Source organism: Capricornis sumatraensis, chromosome 4 (genome assembly GCF_032405125.1).
Source record: "Capricornis sumatraensis isolate serow.1 chromosome 4, serow.2, whole genome shotgun sequence".
NCBI lineage: Eukaryota > Metazoa > Chordata > Mammalia > Artiodactyla > Bovidae > Capricornis > Capricornis sumatraensis.
In genome coordinates, this window is record NC_091072.1 from 77,212,852 (window position 1) to 77,234,580 (window position 21,729).

The 21,729-nt window shown below is 35.9% G+C and overlaps 1 protein-coding gene across 2 annotated transcripts in view; it reads left to right on the forward strand.

Annotated features, from left to right (window-relative positions):
* The window catches only part of RPAP3 (RNA polymerase II associated protein 3), a 33,826-nt gene extending 12,736 nt beyond the window's left edge, over positions 1–21,090 (forward strand). The window contains exons 8-17 of one of the 2 annotated variants that reach the window (XM_068971103.1): positions 547–672; positions 2,203–2,330; positions 7,879–8,000; positions 9,344–9,414; positions 9,534–9,635; positions 14,777–15,015; positions 16,286–16,472; positions 17,553–17,650; positions 18,078–18,178; positions 20,693–21,090. In XM_068971103.1, the coding sequence (XP_068827204.1) occupies positions 547–672; positions 2,203–2,330; positions 7,879–8,000; positions 9,344–9,414; positions 9,534–9,635; positions 14,777–15,015; positions 16,286–16,472; positions 17,553–17,650; positions 18,078–18,178; positions 20,693–20,778 (1,260 nt within the window). In that variant the 3' untranslated portion in view covers positions 20,779–21,090. The remainder of the gene's footprint in view (positions 1–546; positions 673–2,202; positions 2,331–7,878; positions 8,001–9,343; positions 9,415–9,533; positions 9,636–14,776; positions 15,016–16,285; positions 16,473–17,552; positions 17,651–18,077; positions 18,179–20,692) is intronic. The other variant, XM_068971104.1, reaches the window with a different exon arrangement.
* The last annotated feature ends 639 nt before the right edge of the window (positions 21,091–21,729 follow it).

Sequence of the window (21,729 nt, forward strand, 5' to 3'; positions counted from 1 at the left end):
TATACTTAATAGTATGTATTCCTTTTACTTTCCTTTTGCATCACTTATAATTATTTTGCCATCTGTTGAAAGTAGCAATGATTGAGGAAAGTCTGCCTTTAAATATCGCCATTACATAATGCATATAAAATCTCTTGGTAAATACCATCAACTTGACTCTAATTGTGAACTGTGTTGTGTATTTTTGTGTTTTATCCTGGATGGTCAGATAATGACTATGAATAGTAAATTTGAGAGATTTGGTGATGTGGTCTCAATTACCTTCTTATTTTTAAAAATTGTTCCTAGAACAGTGTAGAAATTCAAAAGAATCTTTGTTGAATAAATAAATGAATAGCTCTTTAGTGAATATTACTTTAATTGGAATAAGATATACATTAAATTTGCTTTTTAATTTTGTTAGTAGAAAGATTTTGAATTGGAGTAAATATTTTAATTATTTGAAATGTGGCAGGAATTCTAATATGAATAGTTTGTTATTTTAAAGTCAAACATGTATGCATCTTCCATTACTTGTTTTATTTAGCTGATTGCTATGTCTTCTAGGCTTTAACTTCCAAAGAAGACTCATATCCAGAGGAAACTGATACAATGGTCAAGTCAGATGAAGGAGAGAAAAAACAGATTGAAGAGCAACAGAATAAACAACAGGCTATTTCGGAGAAAGATCGGGTAATCCAGGATTCTAACATGTATATGTTTTGCTGAGTTTACTCTTAGATTTTGTCTATCAGTTAAGTTTTTGTCTTTCTTAATATTATATTAAAATTCTCCTTCAATAGAAACTGAAAATTAAATATACTAAAACTTTTGGAGCCTACCAATTAAAACTGAGTAATTGATGACTTAATACATAATTATAAAAAATATTATATATAAGTTTAGGAAACAAATTAATTTTGAGCATTTTGACATATGTTTACATATAGATGGTTATAAAATTAACATAGAAATAAATTACAGTGCTTTCTTGGTGGCTCAGTGGTAAAGAATCCACCTGCCAGTATAGAAGACACGCATTTGATCCCTAGTCTGGGAAGATCCCACATGCCGTGGGGCAACCGAGCCCAGTACTACAGCGACTGAGCCTGTGCTCTAGAGCCCGGGAACCTCAACTACTGAAGTCTGTGTGTTCTAGAGCCCATGCTCCTCAAGAAGAGAAGCCCAACCATTGCAATGAAGAGTAGCCACCACTCACTGCAACTAGAGAAAGTCCACGAGCAGCAATGAAGACCCAGCACAGCCAGAAATAAATAAATGTATTAAAAAAAGAAAAAAAAATAAAACTGATTCTTATTTATTTTTCATTAAATCACACTGAACTATTTTTTTTCCCCCTTTTTGGCCTCACCACGGGGCACATAAAATTTTAATTCCCTGACCAGGGATTGAACCCACGCTTCCAACAATGAAAGTATGGCGTCTTAACCGCTGGACCGCTAGGGATGTCACACAATGAACTATTTCTGATCAAAATTTCTTTAGACTTAATTTAACATACTGTAGGCTTTCATGGACCTACAGAGGATTCCTAATAAAAATTTATGGAATGATTATTGATTGTGATATGTCTGACTCTGATTATAAATAAATGTTAAAATGAAATCTAGTATACCTTCCAATACAATTTGATTTATTCTCTGTTTAGGCATATTAATGTTACTGAATAGTGAGCTGTACAGTCTGGTACTCTGTTCTTTCACACAAATAATTTGGATTATGAAATTCTTTTGTACAGATTCTATTTTTTTTTTATTGTGCCTCGCAACTTGGAGGATCTTAATTCCCCAACCAGGGATCAACCAGTGCCCTCAGCAGTGAGAGTGTGGAGGCCTAACAACTGGACCACAAGGAATTCCCTGCACAGATTCTGATATAATTAAAGAGTACAGTATTTGGGCCTGTATTTATTAAAATGTGTTTTTCATTTAAACTTCATCTAATCTTTAATTGGTAAAATAATGGTTAGTACTGCAAGATAATATAGTAGCACACTTTTTTTTGGTACCGAAAAGAGAAGAACACCATTTTAAAAAACAACCCAAACTAACAGATTCTAAAACATCTCATGGATTTTTAGCAATTAAAAAATAGTTTAATTACTGATATAATAATGATTGGTATACTAGCAGTGTTGCTAAAAATTTGAATTCAACTAATTTTTTTAAAAATTATTCTCCATGCTTCTTTCTGAAATGATAGGGAAATGCATTTTTCAAAGAGGGGAAATATGAAAGAGCAATCGAATGCTATACTCGAGGGATAGCAGCAGATGGCGCTAATGCCCTTCTTCCAGCTAACAGAGCAATGGCCTATCTGAAGATTCAGAAGTAAGTATTGGTTACCTTTAATTCTTTGCAGGATGAAAATGAAATTTACCATAAAATGGTATGTTATCTAAATAATTAACTCACTCTTAAGCATTAAATGAGAGAGGGTGTGTGTGTCATAGTGCATATTCAGTAAATGTTGTTTAGTTGCTTGGTTATATCTGACTCTTCGTGACCCCGTGGACTGTAGCTCGTCAGGCTCCTCTGTCCACAGGATTTTCTAGGCAAGAATCCTAGAGTGAGTTGCCATTTCTTCTCCAGGGAACTTTCTGACCCAGGGATTGAACCTGCATTCTCTTGTATGTAGCAGATGGATTCTTTACCACTGTGCCGCTAGCTCGAAAGTACTTACTCAGTTTTGGTCTGGCATTACACAGTTTAACACTTCTTTAATTGCTTTATGCTATTCTGAATTAGTGATTTAAAATTATTTTTAATCTCAGAACCCTTTGGGCAGAATCTTATCTGGAAGCGTATGCATATATGACAAAAGAGAGGTGCTGTCGTTGAAACTGCTGACTGATTACATACAGAACTAAAACTTGGTCCTGTGATACTAACCACATATTTCTGGATGCACTCAAGGGCTCCATGTTGGACAATCAGCAGAGTAATATATCTGATGATAGAAACTATGTCTTTGTTGTAATACTACACACTAGTTATAGAATTAAAGATTCCTATAAATATTATAAGTAGAGACTCTAAACTTTCTGGTGCCACAGACCGTTTTGGTTGCATGGTGCACCTTTCTCAAGATAATATTTAAGTGTGTAGTTATACATTTAGGATTACAAAGGAAACCAATTATATTGAAATAGAGTTTTAAAAATATTAAGATTTGTGACAGTTCAGTTCAGTCACTCAGTCGTGTCCTACTCTTTGCCACCCCATGGACTGCAGCACGCCAGGCTTCCCTGATCATCAACTCCCGGAGCTTGCTCAAACTCATGTCAGTTGAGTTGGTGATGCCATTTAACCATCTCATCCTCTGTCGTCCCCTTTTCCTGCCTTCAGTCTTTCCCAGCAACAGGGTCTTTTCCAGTGAGTCAGTTTTTTGCATCAGGTGGCCAGAGTATTAGAGCTTCAGCTTCAGCATCAGTCTTTCCAATGAATATTCAGGACTAATTTCCTTTAAGAGCTTCCCTCATAGCTCAGTCAGTAAAGAATCTACCTGCAATGCAGGAGAGCTGGGTTTGATTCCTGGGTCGAGAAGATTCCCTGGAAAAGGAAATGGCAACCCACTCCAGAATTCTTGGCCTGGAGAATCCCATGGATAGAGGAGCCTGGCAGGCTACAGTCCCTGGGGTCGCAAGAGTCGGACACAACTTAGTGACTAAACCACCACCAATTTCTTTTAAGATTGACTGGTTTGATCTTCTTGCAGTCCAAGGGACTCTCAAGAGTCTTCTCCAATACCACACGGTTCAGCCCTGTTTATGGTCCAACTCTTACATCCATACATGACTATGGGATAAAAGGTAGCTTTGACTAGAAGGACCTTTGTTGGCAAAGTAATGTCTCAGCTTTTTATTATGCTGTCTAGGTTGGTCATAGCTATTCTTCCAAGGAGCAAGCGTCTTTTAATTTCATGGCTGCAGTCACCATCTGTAGTGATTTTGGAGCCCAAGAAAATAAGTCTGTCACTGTTTCCATTGTTTCCCATCTGTTTGCCATGAAGTGATGGGACTGGATGCCATGATCTTTTTTTTTGAATGTTGAGTTTTAAGCCAACTTTTCACTCTCCTATTTCACCTTCATCAAGAGGCTCTTTAATTCCTCATCGCTTTCTGCCATAAGAGTAGTGTCATCTGCATATCTGAGGTTACTGATACTTCTCCCTGCAATCTTGATTCCAGCTTGTGCTTCATCAAAATTTGTGATATAATGGTTTTAAAGATTAACACGCTACAGAGGCTTCCCTGGTGGCTCAGTAGTAAAGAATCCGCCTGCCAATGCAGGAGACACAGGTTCACTCCTTGATCTGAAAAGATGCCACATGCTGCAGAGCAGCTAAGCCTGTGTGCCACAACTGTTGAGCCTGTGCTCTCGAGCCTGGGAGCCACAACTACTGAAGCCCATTTGCTTGCTAGAACCTGTGCTCCACAACAAGAGAAGCCACCACAATGAGAAGCCAGCTCACTGCAACTAAAGAGTAACTCCCTTTCACTGCAACTAGAGAAAAGCCACACAGCAATGGAGACTCAGCACAGATATAAATAAAAAAATAAAATTATTAAAAAGAAATTAAACACACTACAAAATGAGAAACTGCATTTAAAAGATAGGCAAGTTATAGAGAGTGTCATACTGAGTGAAGTAAGTCAGAGAAGGAAAAATATAATAATAACATCCCTTATACATGGAATCTAAAAAGAAATGATACAAATGTACTTACTTACAAAACAGAGACTTACAGATTTAGAAAACAAATCTATTGTTGCCAGGGGGAGGGGATAGTTAGGGATTTGGGGAAGGTCATGTACACACTACCATATTTAAAATGGGTAACCAACGAAGACCTATTGTACATCACATGGAACTCTCCTCAGTGGTATGTGCCAGCCTGGATGGGAGGGGTGTTTGGGGGAGAACGGATACATGTGTATGTATGACTGAGTCCCTTTGCTGTTCACCTGAAACTACTATAACATTGTTAATTGGCTATACCCCAGTACAAAATCGGAGAAGGCAATGGCACCCCACTCCAGCACTCTTGCCTGGAAAATCCCATGGACGGAGGAGCTTGGTGGGCCGCAGTCCATAGGGTCGCTAAGAGTTGGACACGACTGAGCGAACTTCACTTTCACTTTTCACTTTCCTGCATTGGAGAAGGAAATGGCAACCCACTCCAGTGTTCTTGCCTGGAGAATCCCAGGGACGGGGGAGCCTGGTGGGCTGCCGTCTATGGGGTCACACAGAGTCGGACACGACTGAAGCGACTTAGCAGCAGCAGTAGCAGCAGTACAAAATAAAAACTTAAAAAGAACAAAAATTTCCAAACCTAAAATAAACATAGGCAAGTTAAAGTTAAAAAAAATTTTAAAGACGTATTATTATGAAAGTTTGAATAAAGCCACTAGAATTTGGGGATGTTCACCGCCACGTCTTCTACATATTGATCAACCAGTAAGTGTGTCTAGGGAATGCCCAGAAAGCAGCACAGATGATTACATTACCAGTGTGAGAACAGTGGCTCATGGTAAAGAATTTGCCAGTTTGAGGAGACGCAGAAGACGTGGCTTTGATCCCTGGGTCAGCAAGATCCCCTGGAGGAAGAAATGGCAACACACTCCATAACATATAGCTTCACTCTTTGGCGTCTAAGTGACTGCTAGGGACAGAGTTGCCTGCTGGTTGGCCAGCTGTGTCATAGGAGCATTTACAAACAGTTACTATGATCACATGCAAACAAACATCAGGTTAAATTGCCTCATTATTTCTGAAATAGTTGTGATACCTCAAAGATATCTGTGACAGATGTGGTGTGGTATGAAAATATCTGTGATTTTTACTGGTGACAAAGTCATAGGTACTGCTTTTACTAATGTTGTTTATTATCTGCAGTTGTAATTGAAAGGAAAGCTACATGTCATGTAAAAGTTTATGGTAGTAAGGATGTAGTATTTTTCCCATCCAGATTTTTAGATCTCTCAAAGGATCGCAGGCTATCATAGAAGAAAATTTTAATTTGTATTTAACTTCATTGAAACTAACAGACTCACTAGAGATGTATTGTTTTGATTAGACTGAGTAAAAGTCATTGCATTTCTTACTAACTTAGGAAAATTTTGAATTTCGCGATTCAGGAATTGCACATAATTAAAAAATTGTAAGGCCTACATTTTTAGGTTTGATTAATGCCAAGAATAATACCTTCTAATAGATGAGAGATTATATCTACATTTATGAGGCCTCTAATTTATTGTGTTCTGTTGGTTTAGTTGATAACCACATAAGTATATCATAGCAAGTTTTTATTTTTAATTTAAAAGACCTATGTGAGTCTTACTTGCATATCTTTCTAGTATGTCTTAATTTTTTTGGCCGCATTGCCCAGCTTGCAGAGTCTTAGTTCCCTGACCAGGGTTCAAACCTGTACCCTCAGCAATGAAAACGCTGAGTCCTAGGCCATTGGACCGTCAGGAAATTCCCTTTAATGTGTCTTCTGGATGTACAGTTGACATCTGAAGTTTTCTCTACTAAATAGTGAGTGCTGTCAGGCACTGTCTGTCATAGACTAGATGAGGAAGAGGGAAAAGAGCAACTTTTCAAACAGGAGTTTGAATGGAACCAAGATGTCAAGGGATGGTATGATTAGTGAGGTGAAAAGACAGCTCTAGTGTCCCAGTGCAGGTTCAAATACACAAGAAGCAAAAATTCCATGGTGCCTTCTGGAAAGGGCAGGAGGATCATATGATGACTGATACGCAGGGGCACTGGCAGAGATAAGGCTGGAGAGTCAAGCAAGCCCCCAACTTTGTGCTCTGCAGAGGAGCTCAACTTCATCCTAAGAAGTGTGGAGACCATGCAGTATCTTGAATGGGAAAATGATGTAATCAGTCATGTAGAGAATAAACTGGTTGGGGCATGGACGTGAACACACACAAACATAATCTTTCTTTTGCTCAGAAGTGAATTAAAGAATTCAGAAAAAAAGAAAAAAAATTCAGGGGTGTTTAATCTTGTTCATATTAGGTCTTATTTTGAAGGTAAGATGGCATTCATATAGGTCTTGGGAAGAATGTGATCACAGAAGATTCTTTTTAAAAAAAAAATTTTATTACGAAACTTTTCATAGTAAACTCTGTGTACCAAATCATCTAGTTTTCACAAGCCATACCTTTTTTGTCGTATTTAGTTCCACTTTTTTCCCACCTGAGTTATTATAAAACAAATCATGGACATGATAGTTCATCCTTTAAGGATGCTTCATACATAATCACAATACCGTTATTATGCCAAGTAAATCCATAACAATTCATTAAATGTCATTTTAATATATGAGGATATCAAGATTTTTATTTTATTTTTTTTAACTTTTCTTTTTTGTTATGAAGCAGTACCCAGTCAAACTGAATCGATTGCTGATTGCATGACTGAGTAGAATTCATGAAAAGTATTAGATGATATTCTTTCACATACACAATGAATTCGAAGTATGAGTCTGTTATTTTCCTTAGGTGATATGTAGTATGGGTAAGTCTTAATTAAGTTTGGAGAATTGATGCCAGTTATTGTTAATGTAGTAACTGTACATGTTGAGAGTTGGAGGGGAGGTATGCTGTATTTTGTCTACTTTATTCATATTTTACCGTCATTAATTCCATCCTTTCACCAGACTAATTTCTGACTTCACCTAATCTGTTACCTTCTCCCTCCTCAACCAGAGGATTCCAAAATTTGGTGAGAAGAAAAATTTAGAAGTTAGTCTTTTCCCTTAAAGAGAGATTTGGGAGATATATATATTTTATATTAGAAACTCAGTTGACATGAAGTGTTCTATAAGCTACATTTTCCTCCTTAGTATTTATATCATGTTTAATAGGTATGAAGAGGCTGAAAAAGACTGCACACAAGCTGTCTTGTTAGATGGCTCGTATTCTAAAGCTTTTGCCAGAAGAGGCACTGCAAGAACATTTTTGGGAAAGTTAAGTGAGGCCAAACAAGGTAAGACTATTTTTGTAACAACTGGTACTCACTCTCCCTGTTGACACTCCCAAGTTATAGTAGCAGACATTTTCGTAGCCTTTCCACGGTTTGAGGATACAGAACTTAGAGAAGTACATTTTCTTTCACAGTTTAGGTTTGCAAATTTGGAGAAATTCAGTTTCCATAGTGGACCTGGTTATCTTCTAATAGCAGTACAGTCTGGCCAATTGTCATTCAAAATTAATGAAAAATTTGAATTATAGGTGAGAAGGAAAAAAGCAGGAAAAAGGCAAGAATGAAAAGAAAGGGAATCAACAGTCAGGAGATACAGGATAATGTGAGATCTGTAATGATGTCTTCTTTTTTCCCTTGATTGCTGATTATTATTTTTTTTCACAATCTGTCTTTTTAGTATTTATTCTTGGTCATTTTGAAAAACAAGCTTATTTCTCTTGTGTATATTTTCTGTTTTATTTGTTTCTGCTCTTTATTTCCTTCCTTCAGCTGTCTTTTGGCTTAATTTGGCAGTTTTCTAACTTCTTGATGCATCAGTAGTTAACTAGTTGATTTTCAGCCTTTGTTTTGTGACATGTTCATTTAAATCTGGCAGTTTAAAGTCTGGCTTCAGCTGTAGCCCGTGCATTTTTTTTATTATGGTAAAATATGCATAATGTAGAATTTACTGTTTAAACCATTTTTAAGTGTACAATTCAGTGCACTGAGTACATTGACCTTTTGTGCAACCATCACCATCGTACATCTCCAGACCTTTTTCACCATTCCATTTTGAATACTCTGTCGTTTGACAGTAATTCTCTATTGCCCCTTCCCTCTAGCTCCTGGTAACCAGCATTCTATTTTCTGTCTCTGAATTTGACTATTCTAGGTACCTCATATGAGTAAAGAATCATACAATAGTTATCCTTTTATTTTCTGGCTTACTTCACTTAGTGTGTCTCCAAGACTCATCCATATTGTAGCATATATCAGAATTGGATTCCTTTTTAAGGCTGAATAATATTCCATGATCTGGAATTCTCTTAGATTCTCTCTTACATTTGGTGAGTTACCCCGTCATTTGTTATCAGTGTGAGCTTTGATAAGTAAATGACCTCTAGCCCTCAGTCCTCAGTTGTGTCACTGTGAAGTTAAATTGTAGTGAAGGTTATCTGAGGATTGATATAAAGCAAAGAGAAAAGCACTGAATAAGCATTAGTTCTTATTATTGCTCACCAGTTTCCTAGCATCCCGAATAAGGCTTCTTGAGATATAGGTATGGGGTTATTAACTAAATATATGATTTCTTGAACTCCATAAGGTATTTGCATTAATTTATTATGTTTCTTGAAAACTCATTTTAGATTTTGAAACTGTTTTACTTTTGGAGCCTGGAAATAAACAGGCAGTAACTGAACTTTCTAAAATTAAAAAGGTAAGCGTTCTTCTTTCCACCAAAATATGGTCCTATCTTCTGAAGCATAAATACCTTTATTTGCTGTGTGATTAACTTGAGAATATTTTGATAGTTATAATTACAAATTTATTTTTAAGGAATTAATTGAGAAAGGACACTGGGATGATGTCTTTCTTGATTCTACTCAAAGGCAAAATGTGATAAAACCCATTGATAATCCACCTCATCTTGGATCAACTGTAAGTAAACCTGAAGTTTTCTCCTTGCTATTTAAATACCACTGGTATGATAAATTGAGTTGAAACAAGCTGTTGAATTAGTAGGTCTCTTATGAGATATGTTGAGATCTCTTCCTAGAACCAGTTTTAGAGTCTTAAAAAAATACTTCTTAGGAATATTGGCATAAGAAAATTGGAGAAAATGGAACTGTTTTAAGTTCTGGCATAACTTTTTAAAGTGTCCTTAAATTTAACACTAAATATTTCTTCATATTTTCTGATTAAAAAGGAATTTGAAGCAGTTGTGCATTTTGTAATTAAACATCTTTTATTTCTTTTACTGTTCTTATTTGAGATTGGGATTTTATTACAGTATAGTCTTGCAACTTCTGTGGGGTTAGATCTAAAATGAACACTTTGGCAAAAATCTAGTACAGGCATACCTCATTTTATTGCACTTTGCAGATACTGCATTTTTTACAGATTGAAGATTTGTGGCAACCCTCTGCTGTGCAAGTCTGTTGGCACAATTTTCCCAATAGTATTTTCTTTACTTTCTGTCTTTGTGTCACATTTTGGTAATTCTCTCAATATTTCAAACTTTTTTGTTAATATCATATTTGTTATGGTGCTCTGTGATCAGTGATCTTTGTTACTATTATGAAAAGATTATGAGAATGAAGGCTAAGATGATGGTTAGCATTTTTTTGCAATAAAAAAATTTTAAGTTATATACATTGTTTTTTTAAAGACATGCTGCTATTTCACACTTAAAAGAGTATGGTATAGTGTAAACATAACTTTAATTATGTATTGAGAAACCAAAAGCTTTAGGTAACTTGCTTTATTGCAATATTCACTTTTATGTGATAGTTTGTAACTGAACCTGCAGTATCTCTAAGGTATACCTGCAGGCAAAATTATTCTTAAGAATATATGCTGCATATTGTTTTTAGCATACTATACTGTTTTTTATTAAGTCTAACAAAGCCAGTTTTTCCTGCAGTATGGAAAGAGTAGATGGTAAAATTCAGGGATTTGTCTTGTGTTGGACTTTCAAAATTGAATCATTTAAGGCATGTATTATTATATATGTATGTGTTAGTCTCTCAGTTGTGTCTAACTCTTTGTGACCCTGTGGACTGTAGCCCACCAGGCTTCTCTGTCCCTGGGATTTTCCAGGCAAGAATACTGGAGTGGGTTGCCATTTCCTTCTCCAGGGGACCTTCCTGACCCGGGGATTGAACATGCATCTCTTATGTCTCCTGCATTGGCAGGCAGGTTCTTTGCCACTAGCACCACCTGGGAATTCATATATATGTGTATATGAATTTATATATATACATATAAATTTGACTCTGATAATTTCTGATGTTTTCTTAGTATCATATATAGAAATTATGAAAGATAAAATACATATAAAAAAGTACCCAGGACAAATTAAAATTTAAAGGATAAAGTGAACACCTATGAAACCACCAACTGTGTCAAAAAGTTGAAATGTATCAGCCTCCAGAAACCTCCCTGTGTGCTCTTCCCTGATCATGATTCCCTCCATGCCCCTTGGAAGTAACTGTTAATGCATGGATGATGCTTTGAAAGAAATGCTGATTTTACAGTGAAGTCACAGCAGATATTTTCATCCTCCTTTTACTAAGGAAGAAGGCGAGGAGAAGAAAGTGTTTTGCCAAGTTCTTATTTCAAGTAACGAACAGAGGAATTCTTTAATACATTTCCTGGGTTCTTATTTTGACTTTATTCTTGCATTTTCTGAGATACTATTTCATATGCCAGGCATAAATCTAGTTCCTTTTATACATTATGTTCATTGTCACACATCATATTTATTACCTATTCTATTTTTTACAGTAAAGGTGATTAAATGTTTAATTCAATGTGATTTATACTTTTACATCTCTGTGAAATTTTGTCACAAAAATTAATTCCAAAGTTTTAAAAAAATAAGTCTTTGTCAGACTTTGCTTGTCCATAATTATAAAAACACTGCCACATGGTAAGTCAAGTATCTGTATGGAAGAATGTTCTGTGGCCAGTGTATCCTAAACAGCTTTTATAAATCTGTTGAGTTCTGTCCTCCCTCAGGTTATAAATCAATTATGTTAGTAATTGTGAAAATGCAACAAGAATTTTAATCTTTTGTGGCTGGATCTCAAAACAGAACACCTCCATGAACTGAGAGATCTGGGGTAATCAATTTGTAACTGATCCAACACAAGCAAAATCATTATCTTAGTAGGAAGGGGAAAATTTGCTCTTTATTTTTGTAATAGGTCTCCGTTTTAAAATCTGGGCATTATTTGAAAAATAGTATGGCAGTTTGGAATGATGCTTTAGGTTTGATTTGAGTCCCACCTGATAAAGGCTTCCCGGGTGGCACTAGTGGTAAAAAAAAACACACACACACACAAAAAAACCCTCTTGCCAGTTCAGGAGACTCAGGTTCGATTCCTGGATCAGGAAGATCCCTTGGAGAAGGAAATGGCAACCCGCTCCAGTATTCTTGCCTGGAGAATCCCATGGACAGAGGAGCCTGGCAGGCTATAGTTCATAGGGTTGCAAAGAGTCGAATATGACTGAAGCAACTTAGCAGGTAGGCAGACCATTTCATAAGCTTTAAAACCATAGGCAAGTATGATCCCTATGTGACTTTTTCTGCTTAAGCTGAAAATTACTCATAGGTTAGTTGAAATCAAAGAAAATGATGTCCAGGAATGCTAAGGCAGTTTCAGGTGAAACAGATGTTAATTTCCTTTTCGGTCCTTTGTATGGTCTTTGTGTGAGGCCACCTGAACACTGAGGAAGGTGGTCAGGAAAGGGGTTACTTTATTCAAGCGAGAGGCTCAACCACGGAGTTCTGTGCTTAAGGGCTGCAGGTCTGACTACATACTTTTGGCATGTCTTCTCTCGAGAGACTGTAGATGAGCAGTAATCTAGACCTGCTGGACCTGGAGTTCCTAGATAGGAAATGAGTTAGTTTCCACTAATTTATTTTCTGTTATTTTATTTTCATTTTCCTGTTTTCCCATATGAAAATTTCACCTTTCTACTTGGTCTCTTTCTGTTTATTTTCATTTCTGTTTTTTTCTTGAAATGGTCATAAAGCTAAAGAATGGTCATAAAGCTAAAGAAAATTTTATGTTTCTAAATCTTAATTCAAAAAGAGATGAATTTGGGAATTCCCTGGTGGTCCAGTGGTTAGGACTCTGTTTTCACTGTCAGCCACTGGGGTTCAGTCCCTGGTTGGGGCACTGAGATCCCACAAGCTGTGAGGTGTGGCCAGAAAAAAAAATGAATTCATGTTCTTATGTTTTCTTATGTCTTTCGGCTATAGTGTCGTCTTTTATGTTTTTCTCCTTTTACCAGTATACTGTCATCCCCTCATCCCTCCCAGCCATCATCAGTAACATTGAGCCGCTCTCAGGAGCCAGTGGTCTACCTTGAAGAGATCATCTGCTAGGAAATTCATTAGCCTGGATCAGTTTACATGTTGTCATTGACGAGATTTAGGTTTTGTTTTCGTTTTTTGCCTCATGGTGTGCCATGCAGGATGCTCGTTCCCTGACCAGGGACTGAACTTGTGTCCCCTGCAGTGGAAGTGCACAGTCTTAACCACTGGACTGCCAGGGAAGGCCCCAGGATTTGGTTTTAAATGGGACTGCATCAATATAATTTAGTAGTTGTAGTCTATTTTTTTTATAGTCTGTTCTTTAACACTGTTTTTTAACATTAACATGTCCATTCTTGGTCAATATTTTGATAGAAAGCTTACTGGTTTTGATAGTTCTCAGCAAAGCAGAGGCCTTAGATTAACATGACTATCCTTTAGAACTGCTAGAACTGCTAACAGGATTCTGTTAACAAATTTATAATAGCTTCTTTATGTATGTGTGTTCATCCAGTAACACTCAGTTGTTACCATCAGGTCTTTTCTTAGTTATGCTAGTGTAATGTCTGGTTTTAACACTGAGTTTAGTATAAAAGGTTTATATATTTCAACTTTTTAATTTAAAATTCAGTCATATAGTTGGAATGAAAACAATATACTGAAGAAAGTCTTTTTTTTTAAAAATTAAAGTATTACATGTAAGCTGAGGAAGAAATTGAAAATGTTTAACATCTGTTATGATTAAAATAAATAGTGAATGCTATTTATTTTAATAAATTAAAAACCATTATTATGGTCAAGTACTTAGCAGCTTTGTGAATATTATTTGACAAATCTTTAATCCTGGGCTGGTTTTATCCAGCTGCTACATATGAAGAAGATGCTGCTGCTGCTGCTAAGTTGCTTCAGTCGTGTCCGACTCTGTGCAACCCCACAGACAGCAGCCCACCCGGCTCCCCCGTCCCTGGGATTCTCCAGGCAAGAACACTGGAGTGGGTTTCCATTGCCTTCTCCAATGCATGAAAGTGAAAAGTGAAAGTGAAGTTGCTCAGTCGTGTCCGACCCTCAGCGACCCCATGGACTGCAGCCTTCCAGGCTCCTCCATCCATGGGATTTTTCGGGCAAGAGTACTGGAGTGGGTGCCATTGCCTTCTCCGGAAGAAGATGCAGTTAGGTTTAAATATTAGTCTCTCTCATACAGAATGCTGTTTATTGCCTGACCTTGTTCTGCTTAGCTAGCCTACAGTACTGATGTCATTTGGCCATATTTTTTCTTGATTTTGTTGCCTCTGGAATAAACTCAAGACTCCTTGAGATGGTACACAAATCCCTTTGTAAGCTCTCTTTAAGCAGCCTTTCCGGCTTTGTCTCACCTCTCCTCCTCTTGCACCAGCCGTGGTGGACGTCTCACCTTCCCACTGGCCATGCTGTACCCTATCACACTGCCATTCCTGTGTGCTTTTTCTGCGAAGCTCCCTGATGTCAATTTTAATCTCCCTCTTTTCTTTGGGCACCCTGTACCTTCACCTTGTATAGTGCCTTCTAATTATTTCTACATGCACCGTCTTTCCCCCATTTAGACATGCATATGGTAGGTGCCATGATTCTTTTTGTTCTTTGCATTCTCAGAAGGTATGACTTCAGATTGAATTTACTTGCAGCTGGAATATTGGCTGAAAGAACATTGTAACCTTTTAATTTGTGACTTTAAGAGACTTTTGTATATTGATGTAAATAATTGATTTTATTGTTTTAGAAGCCACTCAAGAAGGTTATTATTGAAGAAACTGGTAATTTGATACAGACTGTTGATGTGCTGGATAGCACTGCTACTGTGGCTACTCCAGAGTGTAATCCTGTTACCCTGGCAAGTGTAACAGCAACCACAGGCATGACAAATAAGAACTCGAGCCAAGATGACCTTTTGCCCACAAGTGGTGTCCCGAAAGCCAAAGTATTGAAAATAGAAGAAATCAGTGATACTTCAGCTCTTCAGTGAGTAGAAATACTCTTATTTGATAATCATCTGAATGGTAATAATTCCATTGATATTACTGATAAGACTGATAAGTACTGAAAATTGATAGTACTGATAAGACTTCTGGTTGTATTCTTCCCCATAACCTTTTGAACTATCCAACTTTAGATTCTGTTCTTTTTATTCTTTTTACTTAAATGTAAGAGAGGTTTTGCTGAATGAATTATCATTATTCCTTTACCGTAGTGAGGAATTTAGAAATGATAACAGTACCTTGAACAAATTGATTTCATCTATTTTCTTTTCTAGAACTTAAGTAAATATGTTTCACTTTGTAATTCAGCAAGAATTTTTAACTTTTTGAAGGGAAGCTTCATAAACAATGTAGAATTTAGGCATTGTCATTATTCTAGCCATTGATATTTATGATTATTTGTAGGCTCTTTAAATTTTGTTCAGAATTTTTAAAAAAGTCATGCATTTTCTTAATCATGAGAATATGAAAGACATAGACTAATAGTTTACTTTGGGGTATTGAAATTTTATTATATATTCTTGCATTGCTACTCAACAGTCCTATTAAAAACTTTTTTTTTTAAACTTTGAATTCTAGTAGTTCTATTTAGAGAGATAGTATAGATTGTGGGAAAACTTTTAAGTAGGCAGACTTTTTTTTAAAGGAGGAAGCATTTCTTTCTTTTTGAAATCTTTCTTGAAACTGTGATAATTCAGATAGTACAGAGTGAAAGGTTGAGTTGTGAGTATATGTGATATAATAATGCAGTATGGGTTTCCCTGGTGGCTCAGATGGAAAAGAATCTGCCTGCAATGCGGGAGACCCAGGTTCAATCCCTGGGTTGGGAAGATCCCCTGGAGAAGGGAATGGCAACCCACTCCAGTCTTCTTGTCTGGAGAATTCTGTGGACAGGGCAGCCTGGTGGGATACAGTCCGTGGGTTTGCAAAGAGTCAGACACGACCGAGCACTGACACTGTTACTACAAATGCAGTGTATGAAAATAGTTTGTCAAAAGGTGGCAAGGCTGTTAGCCCAGCTAATGAGAATAGGCTGTACATAGTCAGCACACAAAAATTTGTAGAAGTATAATGTCTTGCCAAAATTATACATATATTATCAGCTGAAAGAATTTACTACTGGCAGACTATAAATAGATAACATACTATCAATAAAGTCAGAAACTTTAGACTCTCTATTGATGTTTCTGTATATAAACTTTGAGTATTTGTTGTTTCTTTTCTGATTATTTGATGCCTCTGAAATATTTCAGCTCTCATGTCAGTTTGAAAAAGGATGCATGTCAGTCTTTCAGTGAGAAGATTCCTATAGAGGTAGACAAAACACCTGCTCAGTGTATCAGGACTGTTCTTCCTCCAGTTCCTGCAAACTCATTTCAGCTTGAATCTGATTTCAGACAACTGAAAAGTTCTCCGGATATGTTGTATCAGTACTTGAAGGTAAGAGGTAGGAAGCTAGTAGTTCTCTTGTAAGTTAGAAGTCAAAGAACTTCTTTTGTCATTATATAATAATAGGGTTGTATTTGCTTTGTGAACAGTATGATTCTGTGCTTCCCTGATAGCTCAGTTGGTAAGGAATCTGCCTGCAATGCAGGAAACCCCAGTTTGATTCCTGGGTCGGGAAGATCCATTGGAGAAGGGATAGGCTACCCACTCCAGTATTCTTGGGCTTCCCTGGTGGCAGCGCTGGTAAAGAATCTTCCTGCAATGCGGGAGACCTGGGTTCGATCCCTGGGTTGGGAAGATCCCCTGGAGAAGGGAGAGGCTAACCACTCCAGTATTCTGAGTGAGTTTCACTTTCACGTTTCTTTCACAGTGTGAATGTAGAAAATGCTCTTATCCCTTGCCTAATACATATATCATCCTGATTAAGCCATTTTAAGTATTTGCAACCAGGGAACCTTTGGAAATAGGTTCTGTGTTAAATTCTGTTCTGTAACAGAAACAATCTAATTTCATACATCATGACTTAAACTTAATTCTCCATTCTTTAAGATGAGGAAAGAAGTTAAAATACAGTGAGTGCCTTCTGTGTGCCAAACTATGCTTACAATATTTAGGTAATCATTCTCCTGAAAATTAACTTTTATTTGCTCAAGGAAAAGAGTCAAATCATATGAAATTCACCAAATAATGGATTTTTTAGCACTTTTTCAAGTGTAATCACTGTAATAATTTCTTATAATTGTGCAGTATATAACATTTCAAAATATATTATCTCATGTAGTTCTATTTTTTAAACTCTCTTTTTATTGCTCTTTGAGCTCTGTTGTTTTCTATTTCTCTTGGGTGATATACGTCTCTCCATGAGATTTTTCTGTGAATTGAGCAGAGTGATTATCTTACAGTCCCTCTAACTTTCTGTCATAGTTACATTTCAGTGTGATTCCCCATTATTATTCATTAAATACTTATGCATAGTAGTTATTCTTAACTATGTTGATCTAAGCAATTATTATATAAATAATTTGTGATTGGGAATATTGCCATAATTTTCTAACTCCTTATATTTTTCCCAAGCAAATTGAACCATCCTTGTATCCCAAGTTGTTTCAGAAAAATCTAGATCCAGATGTATTCAACCAAATCATTAAAATTCTGCATGACTTTTACATTGAGTAAGTAAATTTAGTTATACTTTCCTACTTTTAGTTATTTGGAAAATTCATCCTTTTTGGTATCATACTGCTACCTTTTATATTGCAGAATTAGCTATATTGTAAATTTTACTGTTGCAGTAGTGTAAAGAAATACAAGTATAAACAATGAAAAGGAAAATGATTAGGAGAAAAAAGGACTTACAGATTTTTTTAGAGAAAGATGGAGTATAGAAGTAACAAGTATTATAACAGATTAATAATGTCTCTTCTATGCCTCACATTTAAGAATATTAGTTTCTTCAGTTGACTTGATTTGGGCACTTAAAATATAGACAGTGTGCAGGAACAAAAGATAAAGAATATATATAATTAGGAATATTATTTTAGTAAGCAGAACTAAATGAGCTGCTTTTAATTGATCATTTGCTTTTTATTTGGACTTCAGGAAAGAAAAGCCATCACTCATCTTTGAAATCTTACAAAGACTTTCTGAACTAAGAAGGTTTGATATGGCAGTGATGTTTATGTCAGAATCTGAGAAGAAAGGTGAGTTCTATAAAAAAAGCTTTTCCTTTATTCTTATGTGTTCCTTTATTCAGCAAATGATAGAAAATATTTATTGAATGTCAGTTATGTACAAGGTACACGCAATTTAATTGCAGTTTAATTAAACTGAGTTACAGTTGAATTAAGTAAAAATTTTCAGTCTGAAAACAACATTGTGAGGTGTAGGTATAATTATCATTTTGCTCTTACAAAAGGGGAAACTGAGGCATATACAGGTAAGGAACTTGCCTGAGGTTCCACAGCTAGGAAGGCAGACCCAGGATTTAAACCAAGGTGGTCTGAACTCTTCTACTTGAAAATATAGTATCAGTGTAATGGTTGAGCTCCTGGCATGGTGGAACATGTACAGGGTCCCTGCCACAGGAGCATGCAGCGGGGTGTGGGTGCATAGGTGGTCGCATTCATTTTTTTCGGCTAATATCTGAGTTTGTTTGATTTAAGCTGAATTCTCAAAAAACTACAGGAGTCAGATGAAGGGAGTTGAGGATGTGTAGAGGTTTTGAGGCAGGAGAGGGCAAATTGAACTCAGAAAATTAAAAGGAGTGCAGTGTGGCTGAATTGTAGAGTTAGAGGGTAAAGAGAGGCAGGTGAGGAACTTGAAGAATTATATCCCTTATTTATTTCTACATTTCAGTCTTTGGCATAAAGTATCAGTTTTGGGGAACCCTAATTTAAGTAAAATCAAACTATGGAGGCACTTCAATTACAGTTGTCCCTTGAACAGTGTGGGAGTTAGGGGAACGAGCCCTCTACACAGTTGAAAATCCACATACAGTTTTACAGTCATTCCACAGCATCTGAGGTTCTTCATCCAGATTCAGTCAACTCTGGATCATGTAGTACTATAGTATTTACTACTGAAAAATATCCGTCTGTTAGTGGATCTGTGCAGTTCAAACTCATGTTGTTCAAGAGTCAGTGGTACTCAAGAGTTTTAAGCTACAGTCTAGTTTTAGAAAGGAAAATCATTAGAATGCACCTCCTGGAAACACACTTTGAGCTCCTTTTCTGTCTCTTCTTTATGTTTGTAGCAGTGACGTTGAGTCTGAATCACTAAAGAAAATACTCTTTATGTTTGTATTTAAGGAAGTGGATCTAGTTTAGAGAGATTCTTAATAAACTTAAACCAAAAGAATTCTCAGCTTAATCTTTAGTTAATCAGAAACAGTCCCTGAAATTCCCTGAAGGTATTAGTTTGTTATTACTATTCTGACTTCTCTTCTATCACTGTTTAAAGTCATTCTGCCTACCTCACTGACTGTGTTTTTTAATGTACCAAATTGCCAGGCTTCTTGTAGCCTCAGGGTCTTTCTGTTTGACTGTTTCCCTCAGCTGAGACTGTCCTTCCCTGCCTTTTCTTCATTTCATTCAGTTTCCACCTAATAGTCACTACCTCAGAGTCACCTTTCCTCACAGGCCTACTCAAAATAACTGCCCGCCTCCCCTTCCTCATCACTGCCTGTCATCTTACCTGGGTTTATTTTCTTCATAAGACAGAACTGCAGTAGAGGACAGTATTTTAAGTATGTATTTCTCTATCCCTAATAGAAGCTCCATGACAGCAGGAACTTTATCTACCTTGTTCTCTAGGTCTCAGGGTATTAGAATAGTGCTTAGTACATGAAAGCCTTAGTATGAGTGCTTGACTGAATGGATTTCTTGTCACTATGATGTGGTTACTTGAAGTGTACTCAAAGAATGTGAGTTGGTTCTCCAAACTGGCCTACCAATACTACTGTCTTGGTTGGATCACCACTCTCTGCTAGGTTAAACATGGAAGCATTTAGAATAGTTCCTAGCATGTAACTAAATATTCAATAAATAGTAGCTATTGTCTTTTATTATCATTGTTATTAGTAACAACTGTTAGCTAGTTTTAATGTTGAGGGATATAGTATGAACTCCTAGCAGTGTTTTCCAAAATGTTAACTGTGGACAGTTCACTGGTATGAAAAAGAAAGATTTTATATGACTCATAAGGAAATCTTATTTTTAACTTTTAATTGTTATATATTTTATTATATATTTTAAAAATACATAGCTTGCCCATCAAACATGATTTTTGTGGATATTGCTGCTAATTTTCTATTTATAGTAGTGATAAAAAATTTTATTTTAAAATAAAATGATTTTAAGGTTTGAAAAACAGTTAATTGGAATATTAAGTAAATAAAAGTATACTTGTTATACAGGGCAAAAGTCTTTAAGGTGCTACAGAATGAATTATGTTTAATCTGCAAAGTTCATGTCATTAAGGATATAGGGAAAATTGTTTATTGCTAAAGCAAAATATTCTGGCAAGAAGCATCATTGGGTTGCTCTATAATTTTCTGTTCTCGGGTTGGCTCTTTAAATATCTGAATTAGAATTTACAAATAACCCTAATGATTGCTTTAAAATGTAAAAAGTATTAGACAGACTTGATTATTCCTTTTAATTTTTGCTTTACTTTGGAGAAAATGGAGATTCAAATGAAATTTTTTTCTTTTTCAGTTACACGTGTATTATTCAATCACATAGACAAATCAGGATTGAATGATAACTCTGTTGAAGAACTCAAGAAAAGATATGGTGGTTGATTTCCATTTTTGCTGAAATTATTGCCTCTTTAAACTTCATATGTAAATTTTCTACTGAAATTAAGTGTTTTGCTCTTTAAGAAAATTAAATCATACAGAAAAAGGACTGGTTTTGGACATAAGCTAATTAACTGTAAAGTGAATTGTGCTTAACTAGTGATAAATATACTTAAGTGAACTATTTATAAGTTTTTTCTGAAAATAAAAATATAAATAATGAGGTATACTTGTAAAGATCAGTATTCTATTTTGTAAGTCACTTGAAATGTTTAGATGTATTCTTCAGTGCCTCATGTTACATTATTTTTATATTTTTATGAGTTTTTGTAACCACATGTTAAGGTTGCTTCATAAGCATATAATAAAATTATGTTTATATATAGAGAATTAGGTAGATAATCATGTTGTTTCATTATAAAATGGTTTCATATCATTGTGCCAGTTCACTAACATAAAATTGCTTAGTTGCAGGATGTGTATTTTTAGTGTTTATTTTGAAGGAAGACTTTATTATTTAGACTTTTTAATAAAAGATTACTTGGAGAGTCACAGCATCCTTAAATTTTAATGCTACAGTTTTTTTTTCCACATGATATCCATGTTATATGTCAAATATAAGACAGATAGTCTAAAGCAAGGTGGAAACGTTTGAACACTTGGAATTTTCAGGTAGTAGTTAGCGTATAGCTTGTGTGTAAATGGTTCATGCGAGTGTGGTGACTGTGAACTTTTGAAATCTGGGCTAATGTTCTACTTATCCTTGTTCTGCATGGTACCTGGCCCAGTCCTTTGCATAAAGCTAGGTGCTCACTTGATATTTATAAAATTTAATGGAACTGATGGCAAGAATCAATTTTAGTAAATATTCAAACTAGCAACCTAGCAAATTTTGGGCATCCTGTAAATATTGCTAAAATCAAATTAGAGACCTCTGGTCACCATCCTATAGCT